The sequence below is a fragment of the Coptis chinensis genome, chromosome 3 (genome assembly GCF_015680905.1).
Source record: "Coptis chinensis isolate HL-2020 chromosome 3, ASM1568090v1, whole genome shotgun sequence".
NCBI classification, from domain to species: Eukaryota; Viridiplantae; Streptophyta; class Magnoliopsida; order Ranunculales; family Ranunculaceae; genus Coptis; species Coptis chinensis.
The window spans coordinates 122,831,197-122,851,694 of NC_141458.1; the positions used below are offsets into that span (position 1 = coordinate 122,831,197).

General features: G+C 34.0%; 2 protein-coding genes across 2 annotated transcripts; both read left to right on the forward strand.

Moving 5' to 3' along the window:
- Nucleotides 1-1,524: 1,524 nt before the first annotated feature.
- Nucleotides 1,525-4,559, forward strand: LOC147514026 (pentatricopeptide repeat-containing protein At3g49170, chloroplastic-like). The gene is given in 2 exon segments (XM_086597426.1): nucleotides 1,525-2,882; nucleotides 2,885-4,559. Coding segments are annotated over 2 exon segments (2,505 nt in total). The 5' UTR covers nucleotides 1,525-1,816; the 3' UTR covers nucleotides 4,324-4,559.
- Nucleotides 4,560-13,475: 8,916 nt separating this feature from the next.
- On the forward strand, nucleotides 13,476-16,955 carry LOC147514027 (protein phosphatase 2C 51-like). Its single transcript, XM_086597427.1, has 3 exons — nucleotides 13,476-14,358; nucleotides 16,290-16,395; nucleotides 16,498-16,955. The coding sequence occupies exons 1-3, from the start codon at nucleotides 13,957-13,959 to the stop codon at nucleotides 16,794-16,796; spliced, it is 807 nt and encodes a 268-aa protein (XP_086453553.1). The 5' UTR covers nucleotides 13,476-13,956; the 3' UTR covers nucleotides 16,797-16,955.
- The last annotated feature ends 3,543 nt before the right edge of the window (nucleotides 16,956-20,498 follow it).

The window sequence follows — 20,498 nt, forward strand, 5'->3', positions numbered from 1 at the left end:
TAATTGCTAGAAAACAGGGGAAAAGAAGTCATTCCTAACTTACCAAAGGTAGCAGACCTAACTGTGGTCCAACCGTCCAACCATCAACAAAATTCTGGTTCGTCCATTCCATCTCCAATCATCATCGATTCCATTTCTTCTTCTTATCGGTGGAACCAATGAAAAGTAACTCTTCAACAGGATCAACATCATATGTGTTGTCATCGAAGTTCAACCCCGATGAGGTATGCAATTGGGAATCAACAACTACTACAATTATCGCTGAAAAACGAACCAACAATCTAACGAACCGGCAAAGGGTCAACGTCAACACCCAAGCTCATTACATACCTTACAATCAAATATGATATATTGTACTAGCTAGCTAGAGCTAATGTATTTGAATATGGTAATGCAGTAGTTGTTAATCTGGAAACATATAGACAATTCTTTGTTCAACTGACAAAAGAAACACATGCAATCCTAAAGACTTGCAACAAAAGTTTCTAAAGTGATATTCCATTTTCAACATAAAAAAAAACTGCTCCTGACATATTCACAGTTCTTTGCTAAGAGAGAAAAAGGACAGGAAACATTACATTGTGATCACCATAAGCTATAAAACAATTTAACTACCCGAAACACACAAACTTGCAAAGTATCAAGACATATTATAATTCAAAACATAAAAAAATGCCCTCCAAAAACACAAAAACTAACAAAACAGTAGTTGGTATTTCTTAACAATATCCACAGCTAGTGATAATGAAATTTAGCAAACACCATCATTATTAATTGATTGCGAGCCACTTAGCCTATCCGGAATATTGGAGCATTCCCAATGCAATTCGTTATTTTTCTCCTCTTTTCCACCGTTTTGGTGAAAAACAAAGTGAAGCTGTCCAATGCAAATGTGAATATTAATTTCAGATTCTGTCTAGACATAAAAATCGAAAAAACGATCCGAACAGAATGAAATATCCCGTTTTAAATTAAAAAATGAAAAACACAAAAAAAAAAAAAAAAAAAGAAAAATCATGCGAGACGGACTCCGTCTGAAAAAAAAACTCATTTTTAAAAAAAAAACACACACACACAAGACGAAATCTAACATTCCGTCCGAAGTTCACAACTCAGCTACTATCTCGGTTGAAGGTTTCACCTTCGTTTTGACTTGGAAAAATAGTCACCTTAGTATTCACCTTTAGCCAAAGGTTTTGAACCATTTAGAGGTGAATAAAGTCACAAACCCACTATAAGAGAATCCAATACAAGTTAATATTTTCCCCCTCCTCTTATCACCTCAAAGTACGCAGTATTTTCCCCTCTTATTACCATTTTGGTGAAAAACAAGGTGAAACTGCCCAATACAAAGGTGAATATTAATCTCAGACGGAATGTTAGATTCTGTCTAGACGTAAAAATCGAAAAAACGCTCCAAACGGAATTAAACATCCCGTCAAAAACCGAAAAATAATCATGAGACAGAATGAAACATTCAGTCCGAAAAAAAAAAAACCCATTTTTTAAAAAAAAAAACACACAAATTCAATATCCGGTCCGAAGTTCACAATCGGTTGAAGATTTCATTCTGAGAATGACTTGGAAAAATAGCCACCATCCTTTTCACCTCTGCACTGGGCACTGGTTTTGCACCAAAAAGAAGTGAAAATTTTCACACCCCCCTCCTTTTGGGATTGCTATAATGACTTGCATTTGCATCGGGAGTGCTCTTCCATGTACGTTGTTTTTCCTTGTACTGTTTCTTCATTAAACTGGTTTTTTATACAGTGCTCTCGCCCAAGTTGTTGCTCGTTACCAATTAACTGACGTCATCATGTTAAGTTCCTGCATTTCCATTCCAGCATCACCACCTCATTTCAAAACCCACCAAAAATTCTCACCCTTGAAACACCGTTTAATCAATGAATTAAAAATAGGCCATCTCGATTCAGCATTTTCAACTCTCAATTTAATGACCCAACCAGATTTAGTTTCATATTCACTTGTCCTCAAATCTTGTATCCGGTCGTTTAATTTCGACCGTGGCAAACTTGTTCATTCTCTTTTAATTGAATCAGGACTTAAATTGGATAATGTTGTTAAAAACTCTCTAATTAGTTTATACTCAAAATGTGGTGATTGGGAAACTGCTAATTTAATATTTGAGGCAATGGAAAAAGATAGAGACTTGGTTTCTTGGAGTGCTATGATATCTTGTTTTGCTAATAATCATCGTAAATTTGAGGCTATAACTCTTTTTTATGATATGCTTGAATCGGGGCATTACCCGAATGAGTTTTGTTTCACGGCAGTGATTCGAGCGTGTAGGGATTATGATAATGCTTGGATAGGAAGAGTGGTTTTTGGGTCTGTGTTAAAGAGTGGGTATTTTGAGTCTAATTTATGTGTTGGGTGTGAGTTGATTGAGTTGTTTACAAAAGGTATGGGTGATTTGGATTCTGCCAGAAAGGTGTTTGATCGTATGCCTGAAAGGAATGCTGTTTCTTGGACATTGATGATAACTAGATATGCCCAATGTGGGTTGGCGAAAGATGCAGTTGATTTGTTTCTTGAGATGGAATTGAGTGAGTTTGTTCCAGATAGCTTCACTCTTAGTTCGGTTATTTCGGCTTGTGCTGAACTGGAATCTTTTCAGCTTGGTCAGCAATTGCATTCTCGAGTAATTCGATCTGGATTAGCTTTGGATGTCTGTGTTGGATGTAGTATGGTGGACATGTATGCCAAGTGTGCAACAGGTGGATCGTTTGATGAGTCGAGGAAAGTTTTCGATCGGATGCCTAACCACAATGTTATGTCTTGGACTGCAATTATAACAGGATATGTGCAGTGCGGTGGGCATGACTATGAAGCAATTTATCTCTTCTGTGAGATGATACATGGTCCGTTCGGCCAAATCATTTCACTTTTTCTAGTGTACTAAAAGCATGTGCAAACCTCTCGGATTCCAAAAGGGGAGAACAGGTTTATGCTCATGTTGTTAAATCGGGTTTTGCATCAGTTAATTGTGTTGGCAATTCTCTGATCAGCATGTTTGCTCAATCGGGTAAAATGGAAGATGCCAGGAAAGCTTTTGATGTTCTGTTTGAGAAAAATCTTATTTCCTTTAATACCATTGTTGATGGGTATTCCAAGAACTTGAATTCAGATGAAGCATTTGAAATTTTTCACCGAATTGAGAGCACAGGTGTTGGAGTCAGCGCTTTCACATTTGCAAGTCTCCTGAGCGGAGCTGCAAGTATTGGCGCATTGAGCAAGGGTGAGCAGCTTCATGCTCGATTGTTGAAAGAAGGACTAGATTCGGACCAATGCGTTGGCAATGCTCTAATATCCATGTACTCTCGGTGTGGCAATATAGAAGCTGCTTACCAAGTTTTTATTGAGATGGATGATAGGAATGTAATCTCGTGGACGTCAATGATAACGGGATTTGCTAAGCATGGATATGCAGGGAGAGCTTTGGAAACGTTTCATGAAATGAGAAAGGCAGGAATAAAGCCAAATGAGGTCACTTTTGTGGCAATCATATCAGCTTGTAGCCATGTTGGCTTGGTTTCAGAAGGTTGGGAGCACTTCAATTCCATGCAGAAGGTACACAACATTGTCCCTAGAATGGAGCACTATGCATGCATGGTTGATTTGCTTGGCCGATCGGGCCTTCTCAAGGAAGCACTTGAATTCATCAATTCAATGCCTTTCAAGGCTGCTGCTCTGGTATGGCGAACACTCCTTGGTGCTTGTCGAGTTCAAGGAAATATGGAGCTTGGGAAACTGGTAGCTAAACATATTTTAGACCTTGACCCACATGATCCTGCGGCTTACATCCTACTGTCAAACTTGTATGCTTCTACGGGCCAATGGGATGATGGGTTGAAAATCAGGAAGACCATGAAAGAGAGGAAATTGAGAAAAGAAGCCGGTTGTAGTTGGATAGAAATGGAAAGCATTGTGCACAAGTTCTACGTAGGAGACACTTCACACCCACGATCACATGAGATCTTCAACAAACTTAATCAGTTGGCTGGTGAAATAAAGAACTTGGGCTATGTTCCAAATACAGATTTTGTCCTTCATGATGTGGCAGATGAACAGAAAGAGCAATATCTGTTTCAACACAGCGAGAAGATTGCCTTGGCTTTTGGACTTATAAGCTCCTCTGACTCGAAACCTATTCGGATATTTAAGAACCTCCGTATTTGTGGGGACTGTCACAGTGCGATGAAGTTCATTTCAGTCTCGTCGAAAAGAGAAATAGTAGTGAGGGACACAAATCGCTTCCATCATATTAAAGATGGTCTGTGTTCCTGCAATGATTACTGGTGAGTTGCAAGGATCCCTGCCTTCATTGCACGCGAAGCCTTTGAAGTAGTTTCTGTTTTCCACGAACACCTTAATCTGATTATGCTGTGTTATTCTGGTCCCATGGGTCCGCATAGCGACCCTGTTATTTTGTTGTACTATAAAATATAGATTGGCTATTCAAGTCAAAAGGAAAACTGCACTGTATTTTTTCTGTTGTGTAAGCGAACCTCAAAGAATATGGTTTCTTGTTAGTTTCATCGATCACATCTTTCCTGCAGTTAGTTTGATTATTTAACAATGTTGAATTGGTGATTTTCCAAAGGAGAAAAGAAATTTGAAATGACGAAAGAGAATTCACATTGTGATAATAGGTGTCTGATGCTCTGATCATTATCGGATTTAGAACATGAGGATCTCCACAATCAAAACAACTTCGTCTTCTCAGTCATAGCTTTCTATAAAATCATAAAATGTTACACAGTCCACATATAAAACGTTGGGAAATCTATTATTTGTGTGAGAGTGTATTCTCCAGCCAAACACCGAAGCCCAAATTTAGCCGATACCCCCGCCCTTTTCCTGGTAAACACTCCAAATACACTGAAGGTTCTGCTCTTCTTAAGTTTCAAATGATAACAATTTGACATAATGTAGCATTGTAGCATGCCTTTAAGTCGGAGCCACTCGAAACTAGCTAGGATCAGAGATCTTATTTGATCAGTCGTCGATGGTTGGATATGATGTGCTATGCGATAAGTACCTACGAATAATGCCGTGACCACGTATGTTGGTACAGTGATATGAGAATATTCTAAAGGTCACATGAAAAAATGAATCTCCACCACCAATCAGCTTTGCGCATTTGCTACTGTTCCCCATACTATCATCTCGTGTCTGCAACTCCTTAGTGTTGCAGTTAAGTCATAAGTTGGCAATTACGAAGGCAGATATTTTACATTGATCAGAATAAGTTCGGGGACAGTTAACTTGGGAATATGATATGCACATTACCTTCAAACTTTAGATATTTTTCTTCCCCAGAAACAAAGATCTTATTCAATGAAGTGAATGTGAGTACTGACCATAACAGAAGTCACATGCAGCGCAGCTAATCTTAAAAAAAGAGTTTGATTGGACATCGAAATCATAACAATTTGGTGATACTTGTAGCTTTAGTTTAATTCCACGTGTCACATTTTCTTCCCTTGATCCAAAGTCATTTTGACCCACTCTTGTCAGTGACGATACATACTGATAATCAAAAGAAAAATAATAAGCAAGAAGAACCTAGCTAGAAAAAGGCAAAAATCATCAGTTTTGAGCATTGAATTCTAACCGTTTCAAGTCACGAAGTTTGGCCTGTTCTAAGCCCTAGGTTGAAAACATTTGTAATGGCAACTTGCTGAGTAGATTAATAGTGTTTAGTTATGAATTCTAGCTAGGTATAAACAATGAATGTTTATATGAAGTGATTGTTCATATTTATGTTCAGATATAAATAATAATTGTTCATATTCTAATTGTTCATACTCTAAATAGATATGAACAATGATTGTTTATAATTCACGTTAAAGTATATTGTACTCCCAAATAAATTGATTCCATTTTACCTATCCGGCCCATTTCAGACACCAGATTGTTGATGTTATATATCATCATGATATATGACATGTATCACTTTTTTATACGATGATACAAGACATGTATCATCTGCTACATCACTATGTCGGATAAATGGAATAGGCCAGATAGGTAAAATGGAATTTCATTACAAATTTAAAATGGTTTGTGCTCTAAAAAAAGTAGGGTAAAAAAGTATACAGAGTGAAGTGGAATATTCTAACAAGTTCATAGGCTTAAGTGGTATTATTGCCTTTATTTTTCCAATATTGGGGATTTGTATATGATGATTATTTATGAAGAGGAAATGAAACCTATCATTTTAAGACATTGTATTTGGTATGTAATTTGGCATGCTCTGTTCATTGCATACATCAAGTTCCAACCACACTTGGTTGTTGAATTTTGTTTACGTTTAGGATCTGCTGATCAGTAATTTTTTGTTCACAAATTCTCTTTCAAATTTATATCTTTTGAAAGGTTTATAAATTTCTAGGTGTCTCCAAAATTCTGAAAACTGATAAAAGATTTCAACAAAATTTTATACTGGATACGTGGTACATATCATTAGCCTACTATCAGAAGCTCGAAGGTGGTGTCACACGCCGATTCATGCGTGCCGGAGGGTACGGGCAAGCCCTAGTATTCTAACAAGTTAATAGGGTTAAGTGGTATTATTGCCTTTATTTTTCTAATATTTTGGATAATTCACTTATATTATATTTTATAAAAAGCATTGGTGGGTTAGAAATTAGAATGTTAGACTAGATTTTGGACCCGGGCATACGCCCGGGATCTATTAAATATTTTGTGTCCAGAAACGGCTTTACAAAATGTCTCACACAAATTTTTGAATCAGAATATATTTTTATTAAAAATAAACCGAAATACGTTAATGAGCAGCGATTATAATGCATAAGTACTTGGAAACTAAGGGATCAAATTAAGATAGCCTCTTCACTTTGTGGTTTAGGATATTAATCCATAAATTTCAAATATAATTATCTTAAACTCGATTTAGCTTGTATAATAGTTTTCTTAGATTTATAGTGATTTAGCAGGAAATTTTTGAACCAAAATATATTTTTATTATAAATAAATTGAAATACGTTAATGAGCAAAATTATGGTGGATAAGTACTTGGAAACTAAGGGATCAAATTGAGATAGCATTTTCACTTTTTGGTTTAGGATATTAATCTGTAATTTTCAAATGGAATTATCTTAAACTCGATCTAGTTTGTATAATAGTTTTATTAGATTTATGGTGATAAAGCTGTAAATCATCACCGCTCAGCTTATGTACTAATGTGTACAAATCACTAAAACAGATTGATTGTTTCTATATCCTCAAAGAATATACTACTCCCACTTGAAAATATTTATCACATGAATGTGTTCTACGAACGGGAGCCGTTATATTAAATTATTCTAAAAAATATTAGCAACTATGCATAGGTATGAGATATGAAAATTATATTAATTACTCATTTAAATTTCTTGCACCACTCTCTATAAAAAGAAAGCATCAAACTTTGATAAAACTCATCAACTTCTTTTTTTTGTTAGGTTTAACAATAGAAGTTTGATTGAAATTTTGTGAAAATGCCCATGTGGCAAAAATAATATTGAAGCTACTTAAATAGCAAAACATTTTCAATCACAAGAAAAGAATTATGATAAACACTACTTAAAATGCAAAACTATATTTGTCGAGACATTTATTCCCCCTACATATAATACAAATATGTTTTAGGGTTATTAGTTCAATGCATTTGCATCAAGTTTATGATTTTCTATTAATTATTTTTTGAGGTTAGTTTAATATAGTATGTTGCATCCAGTTTCCAAATTCTCATAAATTATTGTTTGAGGTTAGTTCAATGCAGTTGCATCAAGTTTCCGATTTTCTGTTAATTATCATTTGAGGTTAGTTCAGTGCAATTGCATTCACTTTATGATTTCCCGTTAATTATTCATTAAAATGTTAATTCAGTATAGTTGCATCTAGTTTTCGATGTTTCGTTAATTAGTGTTTGAGATTAGTTCATTGCATTTGCATCTAGGTTCCAATCTCCCATTAATTACTCTTTGAGGTTAGTTCAATACATCTGCATCCAATTTCTGATTTCCCGTTAATTATTTTTCTAGGTTAGTTCGATAGTTTACAATTTCTATACAGTTTGCATATATGTAAGAGCTTGTTTTTATAAACTCACTCTTGTTTTGGGTTCCTAATTACTCATGTGAGGAGGCTAAAAAAGTGAACATTTATGCTTTGAGGTCAGTGCAATGCAGTTACATCCGACTTTCGATTTCTAGTTAACTATTTTTTTAGGTTATTTCAATGCATTTGCATCCAATTTTGGATTTCTTGCTAGTTAATCTCTAATTTTAGTTTAATGCAGTTGCATCCAATTTTTAGTTTTCCGTTAATTATTCTTTGAGATTAGTTCAATGCAGTTGCATCCAATTTTCGATTTTATGTTAATTGTTCTTTGAGGTTAGTTCAATGCATTTGCATCAAGTTTCTGATTTTCCATTAATTATTTTTTGAGGTTAGTTCAATGCATTTACATCAAATTTATAATTTCCCGTTAATTATTCATTTAGGTTAGTTCAGTACAGTTTCATCCATTTTTTAATGTTTCGTTAATTAGTCTATGAGATTAGTTTATTGCATTTGGATCCAGTTTCCAATTTTCTATTAATAACTCTTTAAGGTTAGTTCAATACATCTGCATCTAGTTTTTTATTATTTATGCTTTTAGGTTAGTTCGATACAATTATATCCAGTTTCTGATGTCCCGTTAACTATTCTTTGAGGTTATTTCAATGCATTTGCACTTAGTTTCCAATTTCCCACCAATTATTCTATGAGGTTAGTTTAATGCAGTTGCATTCAATTTTTGATTTTCTGTTAATTATTTTTTGAGTTAAGTTCAATGCATTTGCATCCAGTTTCCGGTTTTCCATTAATTATTATTTGAGGTTTCTTTGATGTTTTTGCATATCGTTTCCGATTTTCCATTAGATATTTTTCAAGGATTTGCATCCAATTTCTAATTTCCCGTTAGTTACTCTCTGTCGTTAGTTTAATGCAATTTGCATAAAGTTTCTAATTTCCCATTGATTACTCTTTGAGCTCGATTATGTATTTGAATCCAGTTTGATTTCCTTATAATTATCTAATGTGGTGTATAATACCAACTTCTATTGATCCATATGTAGTGTCCTTACAAACATGATATAAAAAGTAAATTATGCTTAATTTACTATGTGCATGGGATCATCGAAGATTATTCAGTTCCCGATTTCTCGTTAATTATTTTTTAAATTATGCATGACTCACTACGTGGAATCTTCAAATATTATCTACGAATGGGTGTTGTTATATTAATTATTCTGAAAAATATTTGCAAATATGCATAACTATTATATATTAATATTATATTAATTACTCAACCAAATTTCTTATAACGTGAAAATCTCACTCTCCATTAAAAAAAAAACTCACCTTTGATAAAATCCTTCAACTTCATTTTGTTGTTTAATAATAGAAATTTGATTGAAGTTTTGTGAGATTGCCTAATAAGGCGAAGTTCATATATATTGAAACTACTTGAATAGCAAGGAGTTCACAATCATACGAAAAGAGATAAGATAAATACCATTTTAAATGCAAAACTATACTTATCGAGACATTCCCACAACATATAACCCAACTATGTTTTGAGGTTAGTTCAATGCATTTGCATTCAGTTTGATTTTCTCATTATTTATATTTTTGAGGTTAGTTCAATGCGGTTGCATCCAATTTCCAATTCCCGTTATTTATTTTTTGAGATCAGTTCAATGCAGTTGCATCTAGTTTCTGATTTCTTGTTAATTATTCTTTTTCGGTTAGTTCAATACATTTGCATCCAATTTCCAATTTTTTGTTGTTAATTGTTATATTATTTGAGGTCAATTCAATACATTTGCATCTAGTTTCTGATTTCCCATTAATTATTTTGTAAGATTAGTTTAATGCATTTGCATCCATTTTTCGATTTCTCATTTATTATTTAATAAAGTTGCATTTTCATCTAGTTTTCGATTTTCCGTTAATTATTGTTTGAAGTTAGTTCAATGAGTTTGCATTCAGTTTCTGATTTTCCGTTAATTATTTCTGGAGGTTTTGCGTCCAATTTATTTTTTTAGATTAGTTCAGTGCAGTTGCATCCGGTTTTCGATTTCCCGTTAATTATTTTTTAAGATTAGTTCCACGCATTTGCATTATGTTTCCAATTTATAATTAATTTTTTTTTGAAGTTAGTTCAATGCAGCTGCGTCTAGTTTCTGATTCTCTGTTAATTTAATCTTTGAGGGTTAGCTCAATGCATTTGCATCCAATTTCCGATTTTCTGACAATTATTTTTTGATGTTAGTTTGATATATTTGCATCCAAGTTTTAATTTTCCGTTAATTATTCTTTGAGGTTAGTTTAATGCGGTTCTATCCATATTCCGATTTTCTATTATTTACTTTTTTTAGATTAGTTTAATGCTTGCATTTGCATCCGATTTCGATTTCTGTTAAATATTAGTTCACGTTGAGGTTAGTTCGATGCATTTGCATCCAGGTTTTCATTCCCCATTAATTGTTTTTTTTTTTTTTTTACATTAGTTTCAATCAATATTATATATATTTTAAAATATTTGTCATTATTGTTTTGTCGTTATTTTTTTTTTCATTTTCTATTATATATTTTGTGATGTTATTTTTTGTATAATTGTTTTTAACTATGTTTTGAGCCATGTTAAGGATATATTTGAAATAAGTTAGGTGTTTTATCATAGACACTAAAATTGTATGATTTGTAATAGGAATTAGTTTTATAAATCACTTATTTTTGCAATTTTTTTATTTGATCAAATATATAATAATTGGAACACTAAAAGTGTTTGATTAAGTAATAGGAAATTACTTTCTACACATCACCTATTTTTTAGCAATTTTTTTTTTTTTTTTGATCAAATATATAAGAATTGGAAATACACTAAAACTTTCTAAATACAAGAATTAGAAATACACTCAAACTGTATAAAGAGGTTCAATATACGTGGGATTATAGGCTATTAGAAAATATTATATTTCATACTAAAGTGCCACATAGGATAGAGAAAAAGCTAACTCTCATATTAGAGTGCCACATAGGAGAGAGAAAATTATCCTTTAAAGGTCTCTGCTTTAGTATATAGATAGTAGATTTCTATTTCCAAACCTCATATTGGACTAGTATAGAAAAAGCCAGAAAATCATCAACACAACTAAAAACTTTGTAATGCCACGTGGCTTCTTCTCCCAGTTAGAATTGGTAGGCCTGATCCCACCCTCACCGTACCGATACGAACGATCTTGTTTCTAGACCTATAAAATCTGTGAGATGCTGAGATCTTCTCTACTTCTTTAATATGCGACCCAAAACCTAATGAATATGCATGAGATAAATATCCTTTTCGTTCATTCTCTCTCTCTTTTTAAATTCAACTAGAATTTGCGATTTATAAAATTTGAGATGTCATCCATGAAAACCTTGTTTTTAAAAGGAGTTACACCGCGATTCTTCTTGAAGTAGCACCTGCACCTCAACACGTTCTCTATGCGGCTATGGCACCTATGCATGAAGTTAAGCATGCTACTACATCACCAAGCCTCATTCGGTGTGTCAATTATTTTACATTGCCAATTTTTTTTTACCGTTAGTTATAATTAAAGAGAAACAAGTAATGCTGGGGTAGGTCCAAAATCCGATTGAATCCGAACTAATAATATTATTTTGATTTCTATAAAAATATTTTTAGGTGGTGGTAGTATATTTTCAAATTTAAAAAAAAAATTTGGAAAATCTGATCACAAATTTCGACTAATTCTAAGTGGTCACAAATTCTATTAACAAAAAACAATTCACGCGACAGTTAAAGTGTCGTATGTACAATTCTAAAACAACCCACACGACATTACCAATATCAATCCGCATCCGCATCCAAATTACTAAATTTATGAACAAAAATGCAAACAAACAAGTAATGCAATCGAATTTGAAACTACCTAAAAATGAAATTAAGATAAATTTTGTAGTTTTTTTTCAAATTTGAAGAATTTAACCGGTTATACTACCAAGATGCTCTGACTGTTTTTCTTTTTAATCTTTGTATACGTATTACGTACCTATGCAAACTCTTGGATGAGCGGCTTACAAGCATTTTTCGTTTAAATTACGTATCTTCAATGATTACCATAAGGAGAGCCATGCTTCAACCTGTAACACGAGACACGTGTGGGACAGCGTACCGGAGAATCAAATGAGTCAAACATTCTTTGTCAAAGAAAAAGGCTCCTGTAATCCTGTTTTTCTCCACGCGCTAACGCTACAACAACCTAGTCAGCCACGTATCACTTTCTAGAGATCTAATTTTATGGACATTGGACCCTACACCCCAGAATATCTAACAACAAAAACACCAGTTATATATATCATGATTTATTAGTAGAGTAGCTTATCTAGCTCCCACCTTTTTATTGTAAAAAGTATATTAATTTCTACCCTAATACATTTTTATTTCTAACCATATTATTAAGAGGAGCTAACAATAGATTAGGTGTAAATTTTATTGTATCTTAACAACTTCTGACATCATTTGTAACGCCTTTTGTAGTTTCGGAGTTTTTTTTTTTTTTAGAGATGTGAAAGACACTCGTCTTAGGCTCTTAGAGCATTTTTAAGAGTGATACTTTTCTAGCATTAAACACTAAATTTATAACAATTTGGTGTTTTTTTTAATTTTCATGAGAGTTATATGTTAATGAAAACACCAAACTAAATACCAAATCGGTCAAAATTTGGTTCTAGTTTTGATGCTGTATCAAATCTCTCATGCGGTTTTTTAAAAATTGCACGGTTTTTCTAACAGTGCGTGGGCTTTGGCTTCTAAGTGAGCTTCTATGGCACGTTTTTGCCAAAATCGCGTGAGAGATTTGGAAAGAAAATAAATAAAAAAATTAATCTGCGACACATCGGGTTTTTCCAAAATTGCGTGTGCTTGGACTTTTAAGATGGGTTTCAGTGCGCAGTGTTGAGAAAACCACGTAGGTTATATGACGCAATTTATCTAAAATCGCATCATTTAATGTCAAAAATTTGATATTACTCCTAAAATTGGTTGGTATTTTTTTAGTTTGGTTAAAAATTAGATGTTTTTTTTGTTTCTCTTCTAAAAATGCTTTTAATTAGCTGATTTGCCTTCTTTCATCTTTAATTAACAGATCTTATTAAAATAAAACATTTACTGATCACCTAAAGCAGAAGAATATTCAAAATATTCAGTCAATCCGAAAGGACGGCAATTATGAATTTTGCTAATCGAAGTGCAGAGAATAATTACATCTCCCGCCAAAGAAACGAGCGGCAACAAAGAAAACGTGGCGTTCGAGTAATCTAACGGGTCCACGTCTCTCTTTTAGTATAATGGTCATCAGTGAAAAACTTCCTTACAGAAACACAGGTGGCGAGATCCAATTAACTCGACAATCTAACGATCCACACAGCCATCACTTCAACCTTAAGTATTTGAATGAATCCAACACATTTTGTTACGTGCAATATGAAAAACTGAAGCGAGAAAGAGAAAGAAATCAAAAAAGCAATAGTAACAGCAGCAGCAATGGACGGTGTTCTAATGAATGATCCACCAGGTCAGAAAATGGACGGAGTTCGTATAATGAAAGGTAATAGAAATGATCAAAGAAATAGACAACTTGAAATCAATAAACGTTTGAAATCAAGAGAATGTCTTTTATCAGATGGTAATATTAATACTGATGATTTCAAGAAGAAAAAAAGAACAACAATTTTTTGTGATGACGATTCCACACCGTCTGATTCAGTAGGTAAACCAGTAGGTATATTAGTTTCAACAAGTACTGCTGAAGATAATAAAAATTTCCAAGTTTATCACATGGGTCAGTTTCTTTATGTGGAAGAAGAAGAACAATGGAAGACACAGTAACTATAGCGCCGGGGTTATTAACATCAAAAAATGAAGTGGTTTTCGATTTTTTTGCCGTGTATGATGGACATGGAGGTTCAGGAGTATCCCATGTGTGTAGAGATCGTTTACATCGGGTTTTAGCTAGGGGGTTCGAGGAAGAAATGGATGAGATAGAAGTGAGCTGGAGTGAGATTGATTGGAAGAAAAAAATGGAAGATTGTTTCTTGAAAATGGATGATGAAGTTGATGAAAAAGGGATTGAAGTGCAAAATATTAAGTCGGTTGGATCCACGGCATTGGTAGCTTTGGTTAGTACTAATAAGCTCGTTGTTGCGAATTGTGGCGATTCGAGAGGTGTGTTATCGCGTGGTGGTGTTGCAGTGCCGCTCTCCCATGATCATAAGGTATTCAAAAATATAATTTTACTTGTCCATCTCATTTTATTTATTCATTACAAAAAATAATAAATTCTCTAGCGATAGCAAGCTTATTTCTTATTGTTCCAATTCTTCAATGTTCAGTAGTTCTTGCTCCTTGTAAATTATTTTGCCTCTGAGATGAGAATACATTACTTTTTAAGCAGAGTTCAAAGGATTAGCAACTTTTGTCGAAAAAAGAGAGGATTACCAACCTTTTTCTTTGCTAACCGGGTGTCCTGGCCCAGCTTAAGCTGCAGCTCGACTAAGCCCGGGACCTGGTTAGAAATTTGATCGGTAGCCTTGCCAATGGCCTTGAGGGGAATCAAACTAGTGGCCAGGGGAGCAAACCCAAGGCTATGCTACCCTCAAAAAAAAAAAGATTAGCAACCACTTTAACTTGGGTAGGAAAAATACGGTGACATTACATGGAAGCAAGGAAGGATAATTAAGTTAATTTTTTTGATATTTCGAAGAAATTTTTAGTTAAGATCTAGGAATGTTTGGAGGAAATGGTTTTAGTGAGGAATCAGGATTCATTCTTAAGTATTGTTTTATAAACAATAAATTCTTTTGGATGTTTAGATGCTTTTGTAGTTAGTTTTGTTTTAACTTTCTAATTCCTAATCTTATATTTGTTTTATGTTTTTTGTTCATCTCTTCTTTGATCAATCTATCTTTGGTGTTCACTGTTCCGCCAAATCTTTATTAGTAGGACATGCATGCATCTAGTGTTTTGTGATCTTTGCTAAATAAGAGATGAGTGTATTTAATTGTAAAGTAAATAATGTGGGACCATTTGATTTTGATCCGCGCACCTAAACAATAGCCTCTAAACATTATCACCACGTACAATGAGCTACGAATGAATCTCATTCACTTGTTAGTGCGTGGATTAGGGCGACTGATTTTTGCTCCCAGCAATATTTTCTTGAAGAGCTCCAAACCCAATCAAAAAACAACACAGCAACACGTGTTTATAATATTTTGAAATCCAACCATTAATAATTGTTTTTTTTAGACTTACTAATTTATCCTCATTAAAATTAAATATACAATCTAAAATATTTGCTGAAAAAAAAAGAAATAATATTTCACATGTTTTTTTTTTTTTCTATCGACTCGACTCATGAATAAAGTGATTCTCTACAAATCTCTTTTTTATTGGGGCTCAGATAATAATTATTGAATTTTTTGATTAGATAAAAAAACTAAATAAGAAATTGTTTACCGTTCTAAAGATAAAATCGAAAGTGCAAATCTAAAAAATATGTTGCTAACTGGAGCTCTAATATAGTTGACACGTGTTGTTTCTTGATTGGGTGGAGTCTTTGGAGGGAATATCGCTGGGAACCAAAAAATCACTGGCTGAAGGCAACATCAGCAGGTTTTGGCTGAGGGTTGCTCTCAGACAAACCAGCAATCCATCATTCCAACATCTGGAGATATACTTTTGGGTGAAATGTTTGAGGTGCACAATCCAAAACTGGTCCACACTTGGCACGAATGACTTTCAATCTCAGATTGCGAGCTCTGTTGCACAAACAAATATCGTACAACTGTACATCACTTGTTGCATTGGGACCATCGGGCCCTAAGTATCTGTGGCACAAATATTGTATTACGAGTGCGGGGTTTTATATGAGCCTTTATACTATTAGAAGGAATAAATGCATGCTAGCTTCTCACGATCGATGCATCCAATGCTCTAATTATAACCATCCCAGTAAATCAGATTCTATCTCCTTCACGATCGATGCATCTGATGCTAGCTTCTGATAATGCATCGTGATTCTATTGTGGACCATTAGATTTTGATGCATCATGTAAAAAATTTCACTTTGAAAATAAAATGTGTGTTTATTTTGTAAACTATTTACAAGTTTTTAACTCCAAACATGGGAAATACCTTTCTGCAGCCTGATAGACCAGATGAAATGGAAAGAGTAGAAGCCGCTGGTGGAAGAGTCATAAATTGGAATGGCTATAGAGTACTAGGAGTGCTTGCTACTTCTCGATCCATAGGTATGCTCAATGATTTATCCTGTAAGAAATGGAATTAGTCTTACTTCCTGCTGTTTTTGCTATCTTATGAACGTAATTAAGATCTAAATATGATGAATGTAGGTGATCAATACCTTAAACCGTATGTGATTTCTGTACCGGAGGTCAGCATAACAGAGCGAACGGAGAAAGACGAGTTTGTCATATTAGCAAGCGACGGTTTATGGGATGTTATGTCAAATGAGATGGCTTGCCAGGTTGTAAGGCGTTGTCTAAATGGTCAAATTGGGAGAACATTTGCAAATTCCACCAAAGGAAGTGATGCTGCTGAAGCAGCAGCAATTCTAGCTGAGTTGGCAATGGCTCGGGGTAGTAAGGACAACATTAGTGTAGTAGTAATTGAGTTGAGCAAATCAAGTTGAAGATATGTAAGCATTTTTGTTCTGTTCTGTCCATATAGAGGTTGAAGTTTTAGTTTTCCATTGTAGTTTTATAATTTTATTATGCTTGAGTTTTGAAGTTTCAATTTTAAAAAACAAATTGTACATTGATACTTTCCATATGTATTTGATTGGCGACTAGCTTTCTTTGGAGGTAGATCCAAAGGAAATGTGGAATATTTAATTTGCTGAATATAGCGGCGGAAACTCCATATTTAGTAAATTAAAGATTCCAAATTTCCTGAATATGGTGAATATTTTGCAATTTGCTGAATATGTTGAGTATGGAATGTTCCAAAATGTATATAAGGTGTATTTTTCGGAAAGAAAAATGTCATAAGGTGCGCTTGAGGTAAAAATCATTGGTTGGTAAGGGGTCCGTGACTCCACTCCATGGGCAGATGAGTGGTCAAGGCTGTCATGGGTTTTGATAACCCAATAATTGATCCGAATCAAACCGATAAAAACGGTTTGGGTTTTGGAAATTTAGTTTGTTTTCTACCCAATTAAACCGATAAAATATTGATTTGGTTTCGGATTTGTTTTCCACCAAACCGATATAAACCCGAACTAATAAGATGCCATTTTAGTAATATTTATAATTAATTTTGTGTAGATTTTATTAATTGTGTGTCTAAAATTAATTGATTTGATTTAGTATTTAATTGATTTTATAGTTTTCGATTTGGGTCGGTTTAGTTCGGTTTGTAATATATTTTTTCGGTTTGATTTCAGATAAAATATAATATTTTCAATTTTGTTCAGTTTCGGGTATCCAATTATATTATCTTATCGGTTTTGGATTTTCTATAATCCGACCCAAACCGATCAATTGACAAACCTAATCACTAGTTGGTGCCTAGATAGAAAGCGAAATTGATGGATATGTTTTATTTGAGGCCCAACACAACATGAGGTTTGGATTTCTAATTGATATTGGCCCATCAACATCTTTCCTTATTGAAGCTTTGGCAATGAGACTAGGTCTCTATCTAGCTATCTACTATAGCATCACATATATACACATCCAAAGTGACTCGAAGGCCTTGATAAGTTGCATTAAGAGAGATGACAATAAGAGTCTATTATGGGAGGCAGCTGGAATAATAGAGGATATTTGATAACTCTTATCCTTGTTCGAAAATATATCCCTCAATCACATCTACAGAGAAGGCAACTCCACAGCAGACACTGGCACCTAGGGCTATCAATAGATCGGTTTGGGTTGGATTTTGAAAAATCCCAATCCGAACCGATAAGAAAATTGGAAATCCGAAACCAAATCGAACCGATAATATTATGTTTAATCCGAAATCGAACTAAACCGAACCGATAAGATATATTGCAAACCAAACCCGAACCGACTCGAACTGAAAACTATAAAATCAATTAAATTTTAAAATTAAATTAATTAATTTTAACCACACAATTGATAAACATATACAAAATTAATAATAAATATTACTAAAATGCTATCTTATCGGTTCGGTGGAGTGCAAACCCAAATCAAACCAATATCTTATCGGTTTGGTTCGATTTCGAGTCGATAGAGAGCAAACTAAATTATCAAAACCCAAACCGTTTTTTATTGATTTGGTTCGGATCGGTTATCGGGTTATCGAAACCTATTGACAGCCCTACTGGCATTACACAACATGACATTACTTTAGCTATATACATGTGTTGGTATGGTAGACCACCTAATATCATATGTAAAAAACTATGTATGGGTGTTTCGACTCCCATATTAGTATAAATAATATGCAAATATTTTAGGAACAAAAAAAATCAACAAAGCATGGGCTTCTCCCAATGTAGATCGACAAAACACACTATAATATTATAGATTAGTTGATGTTAGCCTATGATGGATAATTATTTTATTTTATTTAAGGGTAACGGTTTTGGACACGACCTGCTAACTCGACACAACAATCACGGGTTTGGGTTGGCCATAATTTGTTAAGGGTTGTTGACCCGCAAGATGTTCGGGTTCAAGAAGTTAACCTGACTAACCCGACAACTATACCCAGTCATGTGGGTTGTGTCATCAACCTGACTACCTGCATGTATAGCATGTTTAGTTGCATATCATAAGTATTTTGAACTTCAATTTATTTTTCTTTGCCTCAAGAGGTTCCAATTCTTTTGTATGTTGGAATTATCTTGCTTTAGAGTTTGAAAAACAATTACTATTATTTTTTTTTTCTATTGGTGAATATAATTATATTACAAAATATAAAATTATAGGTAGTTTAGGTAAAAATCAAATAGCTCAAAAGTACATGCCTTAGAGCTTCATAAACAATTATATATCATGATTCAATTTTTATTGAAGTGTAATTGAGTAATTGAATTATGGATGGTTTTTAAGACTCGATAAATGTTTTTTGTTAAACCTATTTTAAAGAAAATTGTAAGAGCATCTTTAGCAGTGCAAAAAAAATAAACACCAAAATTTTGAACAAAAAAAATACAAAACCAAAAAAACACCAAGCAACTTCAGGAGTAACATCAAAAAAACACCAAGCAACTACGCGGTTTTGCTAAAACCATATAGGTTTTGGCAAATCTATGAAAACCGACAGGGCCCCATTGGTTTTGCCAAAACCGCCATTATCGTCACATAAAAAATTTCTTTTTTTTCCAATCCTAAAGCAGTTTTGTGAAAACCGTGCCATATAAGCCTAATTAGAAGCCCAAGTCCACGCGGTGTTTGAAAACCGCGTTTGATTTTGATACAAAGATCAAACCTAGAACCAAATATTGGTCGATTTGGTATTTGGTTTGGTGTTTTTTTGTTTTCATCAATATGTAGCATCTTTGACCAAATTCTTGATCTTAAAGTTGATATCACTGCTAAAGATGCTCTAATATAGTATAAATTTTGCATACATATGGGTTATATGTGAGCCCAATCCAAAATTGACATGTTGGTTTAGCGGGTCACCTAACCCATTATGTGGGTGGGTCGGGTTTGGTTTGCTCTTATGATACGTGTAGGGCAGGGAATTGGGTTGGGTTTGACCCGAATCCGACCGACTCGAATCCGAATAGTTCAGGTTCGGGTCAATTTTCATATCCGTTTATTTATTCAGGTCGGGTTCGGATTCGGATATATTTTTTGGGGTTTTTTTGTATTTTTAGTATTATCTGATCGGGTTGGTTCGATTCGGATATAAGATTTCGGTTTTATTCGGATTCGGGTTCAGATATTGTCAAACAGTCAAACTATTCATATTCGAATATAGTCATATCCAACCCGAACCTGACCCATTCCCTGCCCTAGATACGTGACTTGAATTAACACGACACGAACCCGACCCTAAGTGGTATGTGGTTCATTTTATTTTTTAGGAGGTGACGAGATGGTAAAGAAATATAAATGACTAAATGAGTCTAAATTAAATGAGTAAGGCCCTTAAATTAGAATTGTCCCTAAAGCGGTCTTGTACTACATGTATACAGCAGTACAACTATACGCCTATACTGCTATAAACATGATTCTAGGTTTTGATCCGTTGAGCATTTTTTTCACCAAAAAGGTCGATTGAACATTTCTCCATGATGGCGAGTTTCCATCGCAGGTGTTATCATTAAGGAATTGGCTTCCCATGATTACACGTAAATCAAATAAATGGAGGGGATGAAGACGGTTGGAATCTCTAGTTTTGCGTAGGGGAT